Here is a 10769-nt window from a genome sequence, read left to right as displayed (position 1 = left end):
GGAACTCTGTCCAAACACGTCCTTACTCCATGAGCCCAGGTCACGCCCCCTCACAACACTCACCATAACATAGTGTTGAACTATATATGCTCATTCAGACTGCTTTCATATGTAGATGTGGGGAAAAAATGTCACTCACATCTTGCTTCGAGACTAGTAGATTATTAGAAGAGGAAGTTCTAAGGAGGGAAGTTGGGCCTTAGAGTAACTATGGCTGCCCGTATACTCGGTCTGCACCAGTTGCGTAACAGCCTTTTAGGAGATCGGGCTTTAGCCTCCCTTTACCCCTAAAATGTTTGGGCTATGTTGATTTGACCCAGGGGACATACAGTGCTGTGGGAGGAGAGAACAGGGCACAGACAATAAACAGTGCCTGCCGCTGCACAATTAACAAAGGTCGGGCAATTATTAGTGTGAAACGTTTCATTGTTAGCATGCCTTCTTATGCATACATTTGTAGGCAATTGAATGGTGATGTGGTTAGTACTTGCATGTCAGCGGAGTGATTGGAAGGGTAGTGGGGGACAGGAGAGAGCTTATTCTCACAGCAGTTCAGTGTGGTTTCAGACGTGAAGGGGAGAGTTTACTGCTTGTAACATTGAAGCTTCACGTAAGCTTGTCCCTCCCCCAGAGTCTCTGAAGTTAGCACCTCTCCCAACATTCAAAGGGTTAGCCGACCCCCTCTCCAGTCCCCACACCCTGATAGTTTACTTAAGGTTAACCCCGGTGTCTATTGCACCGACATCTTTAGAGAATTATTTAAGTGGTGAAATATGCTGTATGGTCTGCCTTTTGTCATGTTGTATTCCCATATAATGTTTCTCTTTGATAACCGATAGTAATCTAAAGGAGAAATACATTGAAACTTCCTGCACAAAAAAAGAGATGAAAAAATATGGTGATGATTAAATGATGTCTTGCGATTTAGTTGATATTGCATTTAATAGATACACATTTTTTTAATGTTACAGATAAATTTGAAAACATTGAATCATCTTCTAGAAAGAGGTTCCAATATTAATGCAACGGACCTATATGGGCAGACAGTAATGCATGAGGTAATACATATGATTTTGAGCACTACATTTCTGCCTTTTTCTCGACAGTATACATTTGCAGTATTGACTTTTGAACGTGTACAGTAGAAGAGTGCATCTTTGTGTTGTAGGTGGCTAAAGGCTGGGATCCTGAGGTTGCCAAGTACCTGATTGTAAGAGGTGCAGAAGTAAATAAAGCAGACAGATTTGGTGTCACACCATTACATGTAGCTGCCGCAGTGGATTACCCAGAAATGATTGCCATTTTACTTCAATTTGGAGGTAAAAAGTATGTCGTAGTGTTAAGAAGTTCAAATTTTGAGTCTGGATAAGTGTCACTTTCCTCGGAGTCATAACTTTAACAGCTTATGTTTAATAACTGACTCATTGTCATTTTGTTTAAGGTGTTAATTGCATGGGGGCGGTGGGAGTGGATCTCCTCCATGCAGCTTTTGTCATTTGCGCTACAAAGTGAATAACATGTTTTAAACCTGGCAGATCCAGTTTAACACTTGGCTTGCACCTCGTAATGCAAAAAGTGGAAATGCCACCCACATTTACGCTTGACAGAAGGCGTTTACAGTGGATTCCTTTGGCATCCATCTAGTTTTAGAAGGTGCTAAAAACAGGCGGTTTCCATAGGAATCGAAAGGATGAACTTATCATGCTGGTGGAAAACCATTCGGTTTTGAAAGGCAAAGCAGGAAATGTAGGAGAAAACATGAATTCCGCTGCAATCCACTCTGCCTGTCAAATCCTAGAAAATAACTAGAGTGATAAACCGGTGTTAAAACATGCATTGAACACTGTGTAGTCCTGTTTTTAACCCTTGTTTAACCACCCTGCGGGATCGGAAAATGACCCTCGCTGTATTTTGTAAACACTCACATGGTTTTCTGGAACATAAAGAATAGACAAAACATGTTAGTCATTATGAAGAATGCCATAACATAAACATAATATTGCATGCAACAAGAGGGGCAGAAAACAGCTGGGACATAAAAAAATGTAATATAGATATAATTCTGTAAGGATGTATGTGCTCCGAGGATTTGGTATGCACACAGCTATCCTTACACTGAGACATTGCTTATCTCATCTGCCCCTTTTCCTCTATAATTGTGTGTTTTGAAGCAGGATACCACATCCATTGTATCATCATATCCAAACATTGAGGCAGTATGAATTAGCATATGTGGGCATAGCTACAAATATTTGAATGCTAGGGTGTTATAAAATATTAAATGAGCACCAAGTTAGTTTGCATTATGTACTTATTCAAGCACACATCCCTTTTATCAAAGATCTGTAGTTGTTTGTATGGTCCCAAAATGCTCTTTGATTTTATGCAAAGAAGCCAGGAGCTCTCATTGGTGTTATTTGTCTCAACAGCAGTGTATTACACCGTCCAACTTGGAATTAAAACTTCTATCAGAAAACAATGTTTATGGGTATTTCAGATTTTAGTAATATGCTTTGCCCAATAAGACAAGTGTAACATTCATATTATGATTAAAAAAAATTCCGTTAACTTATTTTGCCAAGAATACACACCATTTGTCTCTCAAAAAAATATCCCCTCTTCTTGGCAAGGTTTGTGCTCTGTTTAGAACTAATTATCATTCTTCTGTGAGCATCAAGGGAGTGTGTGATTTTGTGTGCTGGCCACTGCTTGCTTGGTAGTGCCGCTGTGTTAGTTCTATGTCTGTTAGTCGCCCTCTAGAGGTCACTCTGAAATAAGCAGGCAAACAACCTGTTTTTTGGATAAAACTACTGTGGTTGAGGGCAGAGTTATTTTTCAAGGCAACAGAGAACTGCTGGAAACTAGCTAACGAGTGCGGGAGAACTAGGACGAAGCCGGCGCATGTCTTTCGGGACAATAATTGTTTGAACCTAGATGAGACAACAAGGTCAATCTACTCTCAACATTCAGGTACACCTGTCTGTCCCAGTCCCAAGACACACAAAGGAGGTGGTAAAGTACACTCCCGCCTTCTTTTCTAAATTCAACATCTGGTATGTACTGACTAGACCTACCTCCTTGTTGAATACCAAAAGACTGTCCTGAAGAAAGTGGCCACAACACACACGTTGCCACTGAAACCAGTAGACAGTAATTGCTACAATTTATAGATACCAATTTAACTTTCCGTATATGATCATTTTTTACCTCACCCCACTTGATGCAGTAATAACAAGACCTAGGAAAACACATAGTGGAGTGTGTATTGTATTTATGTTGGTCTGTGAGACAATTTTCGAGTCTTTGTAATTGTGTTTGTGTCTTTCTTTTCAACGTATGTGCATGTGGTTTATACACAATCCCAGGGCCATTAAAGTTATGTATAACCCAGTGGATGTTTGTATACCTAACCACTAAAGTACCAATGTTTTTGTCTGGCTATTTGTCTCTTCCAATACAGACACATAGTGGAAGAGAGTGGTTGATGGGCACGATTTAAACAAGGCTGAACGTCTTACAACAACTAGAAGTAAATAGTTTATCTTCTTATCCTGTCCCCTGTTTGTAGGCGATACACCAGCGCTACATAGGGACAGATGTGGGTACGAGGAAGGGATATTCAGAATTCAATTCTATCCTTTTCTATCTTCCGCCACAGCCTTGTTTACTGCTGGTGGTAAAATTCACAGCAGTTCTCTGTTGCCTTGAAAAATAATTCTGCCCTCAACCACAGTAGTTTTATCCAAAAAAACAGGTTGTCTGCCTGGTTTTGGAAATCAGACGTTGTTTGGTTTTAACTAAATCATACCACAGTTGGCAATTGCCCCATTTTGTCGTGTTACTAGGTATATAGAGTAAGGGCATTTCCCTGAAAACTCTCTTCCTTGCCCCCCCATTTTTTGTGAATTCCACTCTGAAATAAGGACACATTTTGTATTCCGCTTCTCATTTTGGGACAGTGTCTACCAGGGGACTGATGAACATCCTGCCCACTCATCGGGGAAGTGCCATCCCGGGTCCACCACTAACACCCCACGTCTTTCACACCCAGTCCCTTGCTACCCGCTATCTGGTGTTATGTCCACCCACACTTTCTTTTCAAAGTTTAAAAATGTACCAAGCCCTACATGTCTTTAGTTCCCTTTTTTCCCTGGTCCACATTTTCACGGTGCCCGCCTTCCTGATTGACCCACTTATCTTTGGCCAAGCCAATGTCTTTCTGGTGTGCAGTCTTCTGTGGGTGCTTTTTCCTGTGCATCCACTTTTGTGAGCAGCACAGGAAACATAGTCGGCAGACCTGCAATGCTTGAGTCCATAAACTTGTTACAGTATGCAAAAACACAAATAATTAACAAACAATGGAAAATAACAAAAACAGCTGTATAGCCTGCAACCTGGTCTTCAAGTCCTTACTCAGTGATCAAATTATAAAAATTCTCCAGAATTATTCAACACATTCTTATCTCATTGAAACTTTTTTAAACATAAGACATGGCAACAATAGAACAAATAATTTCGGCTAAAGACAATATTGCAGTTTGCATGAAAGGGGCAAAAGCGTTCTCCACTTTTATTTTCAGTTTCTTAACTTTATCTATATCATAAAATGTATATGATGGTCTACATGTTTGATTGCATCTGTCTTCTTCCGGGTCAGTAAGGGAATATTTGAACGACTTCCACAATAATATATTTAGATTTGTGTAAAACATACACTAAATCTATCATAAGCCATAGAAGGGTCAAACAACATTTAATTCACAGACTATTGAAGCGTCTTTTTGATGAATACAAACATCAAATATCAGGGGCATCAATAGAAGTTTGCTGGTATCCTGCTGCTAATTCCGGTGGGATACTGGCAAACGGACCTACCATTACCGCTGCCTGATATCCCCATATGTATAAGGGTCCTATATGGGATGCAACACTTAAATAGCAAATTAAAACCTCTAATTGTGCAATTAAAAACAAATATAAACTATGTATGTTGACGATAAAACCTTGCATAAAATACTATAAGTGAAAGTGGTGCCTGCCTGCCAAATGGTCTGGAAATAAAACGTAATAAAAATTGGATATTCTTCGATCTACTAGAAAGCTTGATGTAGAAATCAACTGTGGATATGCCATCCAGTCTGCCGGTTTCCATACTAAGACACAAAGTGGGTTTACCCTCTCTAAAGTTCTATATACAATGGAAAAAGATCTCCTTATATTCGAAGCTGCCTAATCTGCCTCTGCTTTCATTGTTTTGTGACCTCCATCAGTTCCTGATTAACAAATCAGAGAACTTTTTAATGAGTTTTGAAAACTACATGTCCATCCTGCTCAAGGAATTAGAAACGTCAATTGATTTAGTAGATAATCTGAAAGTGGACAAAAATAATCTCCATGATCTGGAATGGAGAAGGCCGATAGAGAAATCCTCCCCATATTTGTTATTTTCAGAATATATAAAATTCAGTAAAAAACAAGGTGTCATTTCTCCTTACTTGGTAAAGTACCCATGACCTAAGAGCTGATTCATGTACATGCGATTTAAATGTAGCCTTGTACTGTCTTTGAAGGTGATACATCTGAGATTTAAAAATCGATCATGTAGGTTATGCAACAGCAACCAAGTAGAGACCATCAGGCACTTGGTTGTAGAGTATAAATGCTTATGTTAAGCTTTGATTATGCTGATTTGCCAAATATGTTAACAATACAAGTGCAGTAGTATCAGTCCTGTTCCGGAATCGACTAATGGAGGGCTAATTAACATCCTTAAAGTTGAATATACCCAGATTCTTGATAAAATTGTATGAAATTTTAAATGAAGTCAGTCAATGCTGTAATTAGTCTGGTAAAATGAATTAATAATCATTGATTTAAATTTGGGATTTAAGGGAGTGTAACGTTTTTCTTTTCTTTATTTTATTTTTTCTTATCTTTCTTATCTTTCAATTCTAGTTTAACCATATTTGTTTTGTCTTATATTTATTACATTTTCACAGAATCATATTTTTGGCAACTGTAACACACTAAATAAATAAAAAAATGATATGTTTTGATAGGAAATTAATGTATACTGTTCTTAATATTCTACAATATACACTGGTAGTGAGTATTAGAAATGAGCATCGTAAAATGTTCAAATGATACATTTGTAAACTGTAACTGCCTCACCTGCTATTACCGTGATAACATTTTCTTTTGTATTTCCAAGTACTTTAACCAGGAAGTAATAAAAGGCAGTTTGCAATGTTAGTACAGTTAAAATAATTTCCCTTTTTTGTATAAGCTTGTTTTGCTGAGAATGCACATAATGTTGTCTCTAAAAATGTCTTTTCTTCTTGGGAAGAGTTGCATTCAGATTCAAACCAATTATCTGTTTCTCCAGTGAGCTCCAAGACAATATTTACATTTGCATATGAGTCACTAATTGGTTGTTCCTACTGGTTAACCTGCATATTTGTTACAGTATCACAGACATTAAGAATGCACAAAAAATGGTGAACAAAAACCAAATTCCAGTTCTAAGAGCATGCCACTGGCTATCTATCGGTAACTGTACTCAAAGCGCAGGCTAGCGCATGGAGCAGAGATCATGAAAGGAAAGATCATGCCTTGCCAACTATCCTGCAACAGCATATTACCAGAATTCATTAGATACTCTGCAAAGATATTGGGGGAAAGTGGGGCAGCGTTCTGTAAAATTGTGGCAAATCTCTAGAACTCAATCATAAAGGGAATCTGCACAATCAATGATGCCTTGACATTTAGGAAAACCTTGACAACTTGACTTTTGAGCTCACTTGCAAATATTCCAAACCACCTACTGGGCCCTTAGCCAACTCCTCCCCTAAAACCTTTAGGGCCCAATTCATAAAAAGTTTTTGCGTGCTTCAAAGGCACTTTGCACCGAAAAAGTGCACTTTGCTACGTGCAAAACTCATTTTGCTGATTCATGGATCAGCCTTTGCATGGGTCTGCACTCACTGTGCCCTGGTCCTTTCCTACTGTGCATGTTGCTGAGCGCTTTATGTGACACACTGCACAAAGTGTGAGAAGGTCCAGTGCAAAGAAACAAATAGGGGCGGAACATGCATATTTCCCATTACTCGCGTAAAATGAGGAAGAACGGGGAATAATGTGGGCGTGTTGAGGGACGCGCCACGTAAATAAAAAACACACCCAGACAAGCGCAAACATAACCCATTTCATGGATTACTAATTGCAACTTCCTGGAGTGAAAAGGAAAACGCAAACCTTGTGACCTCACTGCCACATGATACGCGAAGCAGCATACACAGCCCAAAGGATATGTATATAAGCATGCAATATACACCATTTCAAAGTTGCACTTACAGGATGAATCCAGCTGTAGTGGCAGCGATCGTACATGTTCATGGAAGAAGGAGAATGATGGTGAGGGACAGGATTTTCCATCCTCGCACGCTTTTGGGGATGCCAGATGATGTGTATGCTAGGTACAGATTCCCTCCCCATGCCATTCTAGACCTTGCCAAGGAGTGAGAGGAAGACCTTGCATAATGCACCATCTGCTCCCATGCACTCATACCCCTGGAGAAGGTGCTGACAGCCACACATTTTTTGGCTACAGGCTCATTCTAGCACGCCTCTTGTAGAGGAGGTCCCAGATATGGCCTGCACTCCAGCCACCCATTTTGAAATACCAGGAACGTACTCACCGAGATATGTGACATATGAGGAGCAAATAACCCAACAGAGAGCCACACTGGAGCTCTGCCCAGTGCCCATCAGAAGAGAAATACCTGTTGAAATGCCAATAACCAGACAACCATGGGCAGCACGGTAACGATTGAGACAACCGTACCTACAGCTGACATGACATGAAGACTACTGTCAGACTGTCCCAGAAGAGACCCAAAGGGCCTTAATCAAAGGCGACTGGTGACGTCACGAGGGCCCGGACAGACTACAGATGAACGAACAACAACCAAAAGATGACACACTATGACGAAACACCATGGATAAAGATATCACAGACATAGAAGAAGAGACGATATCGAAATATAAAGAAACGTAACCATAAAGCAGGATAAAAGTATGCAACCAGCTAACACCTGTACATAGGCTTGTAGCGCAAGAAGCTAAGAAAACAGTACGGCTTGCTATGCTTAGTAGAAGAATAGATAGAGCGGCAAGCGCCAACTATATATATATATATATATATATATATATATATATATATATATATATATATATATCCACCTCAAGGAAGCACATTATATAAGTGCAGTCCACTTTACATGAAAGCAGAATTAAGCCCAGGATGGTAGGGGCCTAACAGGCCAGGATTCATATACCAGCACACAGCCAGACGCAAGAGCGGAATGGAAATTTAGCAAGAAGCAGCTCATGCCTAGGAATTCGAGGTCAACCCAAGGAAGGGAGGAGAGCGGCAACTCCGAAGAATCGAAACTTAAGAGCATAGCAGCCTGCCAGTGAAGGTCGAGATAAGGAGGCCCAGGCAGGTTGCGAGGCCGCAGAGAGAATCAAATACGCAAATAGATGGAAAATGAAGCAGCTTCACGGTATACTGACACATGACCAGCCAAGCGCGAAGAGGTACTAACGTCTGATGTCACCCAAAACCAGAGGATGCCATTACTTTCCCTGATAAGAAGCTACAGTTTCGAGGCCGTCCTCAGCCAACTAATTGACACATAGCCCTAAAGTACTGATTGATGGAAGCGAGGCAGAGTGAATCTTGGGGCATGCCGCATCTGGGTAACCATTCTGCAAGCTTTGATTAAAGTGGAGATTTAGGTGTAACCGACCCAATCACAATGGATCAAATACTTGCATGACAAACTTTCGAGTGTTACACATCAATAAAGACGAATATTGCCTATAAAAATTGCTGTTTGAATGAAGATTGTGGGAGTAGAAGCGAGATGGGGGAATCGCATCACTGATGATTTCCTAATGTTTCCCCATTTTTTGTACTTGTCATTAAACGGACTTCCCTTTGCCAAACCATTTGAGTTGTCCTTATTGATTGGTGTTGGAGTAAGTGAATCCTGCACCCCATCCTCCTCAAGGTGCAGCTATCTCGTCTTAAAGTACTCAAAGGTGAGCTCTGATCCCATGGGCCCATCAGAGGTCACTCCGCCCTCATGTACACTTGATAGCGGTGAGGATGGTTTTGACCATTGATTATTGATTAAAATAGGACACCTATTGACCGTCGACACAAAGTAACTCTAGGTCATTGGCAATATCACAAGTCCTTCGCCATTTGGCCGAGTAGACTGTGAAGCTTCCCGTGGACAATGATAGTGTAAAACTATCCAAAATCTGCAGTGGGTCTGAAGGAACCTGTTTTATAAACATAAACCCTTCCATTCCTACGGGCAGCGGAACAGACGAAAGACCAAAGGAGGCGGTAACGGAGGCGGTGATCCCGAGGATCCAGAGAGGAACCATGCGAGCGGTGAGTGAAATAAAAAAATTGAATGCTTTGGCAAATGTCTTAGGCATTAGAACAAGTAAGGGAAAAGGTAACGGAGGGAGATGGAAAAGAAACAAAATAGTCAGAAGTAGAGAAGACTGTATATATATATATATATATATATATATATATATATATATATATGGGGATAATGACTCGAGAATAATTGAGATATTAAAAAATACCAGGGTGGACACCTGAGATATTAAAGAATACCAGGGTGGACACCTGAGATAGTAAAGAATACCAGGATGGACACCTGAGATATTAAAGAGTACCGGGGTAGACAACCGAGAAGAGAGAGGATTACAGGGCAGACACCTGAGGAGAGAGAGAGGATTCACCTTGTTCCTGCGCTTTAATATAGCAGTCAGATGAAACGTGAACTCAGAGTCCCACATAATGGGGAACGTCTAGGCTACTACCACGTTTAAAGACGTCGTAAAAGGAGTTTGTTTAAACTCCATGTCGGGGTACAAATTAGAGGCAGAGATATTTTTGTCCAGCTGGTGTCTGTCTAGTTTGTCAAGTGTCTGTCATACGTGTTATGTTGTATGTCACATGTAAGAAATTTTGTCTTGTATTGGTTAAAATCAAATAGGGTTTTTACGCGATTCTATCGTTGAGAGGGAATCGCACATGGATTGATGTTCTTGAGTAAATTGGTGATAAAAAGTTTTGGTGGGAAAGAATTGGATTGGAGCTTGCAGTGTTTGGTGCTCGCTCATATTATTGACAGTGTTAAAATTGCATGGAAGCATTGAAAAGTAGTGTTTAAGAGGAAAGTAGAACAGATTTAAGCATGGAAGAAATTACACCATTGGCACACTTATGTAAGCAACTGCTGAAACATGCACCCAAGCTTAAGAAATATAGCACCGAGTGGGTTAAGGGCACCGCCCACAAGATGTTTATGCCGTGGCCACAAAATGGGTCTTTATCTAAAGCCGTTTTACAGCACATGACGACTTACTTGCATGCCACGTATACAGGAAAAAAACTAGAGAAACGCCTCGCTGTTCTAGAACTTTGGAAAATGTTCGAAAAGTCGAAGGAGGAAGAGCCACCTGCAGACTGGATATTAAATGTATGTACGGAGGGGGGTGAGACACCTACCGCGCCACCTGCCCTGCCTGAAACAGAAACCGAGGGAAGTAAGCCTGAGGGACTCTACCCATTAAGAGAGCTTAAAGCAGCCACAGGGTACAGCAACCCTGCATATGAGTCACCTACTTACAGTAGTGACAAAAACCGAGGGAAGGATCAGGACAAGATTCTTACCTCC

The 10769-nt window shown here is 40.6% G+C and overlaps 1 protein-coding gene across 1 annotated transcript in view; it reads left to right on the top strand.

The window, feature by feature from the left end:
* Positions 1-434: 434 nt before the first annotated feature.
* The window catches only part of LOC138498350 (transient receptor potential cation channel subfamily A member 1-like), a 1354892-nt gene continuing 1344557 nt past the window's right edge, over positions 435-10769 (top strand). The window contains exons 1-4 of the mRNA XM_069622141.1: positions 435-479; positions 972-1058; positions 1169-1319; positions 1667-1669. Coding sequence (XP_069478242.1) covers positions 435-479; positions 972-1058; positions 1169-1319; positions 1667-1669 — 286 coding nt within the window. The remainder of the gene's footprint in view (positions 480-971; positions 1059-1168; positions 1320-1666; positions 1670-10769) is intronic.

The sequence above is a fragment of the Ambystoma mexicanum genome, chromosome 5q (assembly GCF_040938575.1).
Source record: "Ambystoma mexicanum isolate Mex_15411 chromosome 5q, UKY_AmexF1_1, whole genome shotgun sequence".
Classification (NCBI taxonomy): domain Eukaryota; kingdom Metazoa; phylum Chordata; class Amphibia; order Caudata; family Ambystomatidae; genus Ambystoma; species Ambystoma mexicanum.
Note: the sequence above shows the minus strand (reverse complement) of the source record. Positions and strands in the feature narration are given on the sequence as shown.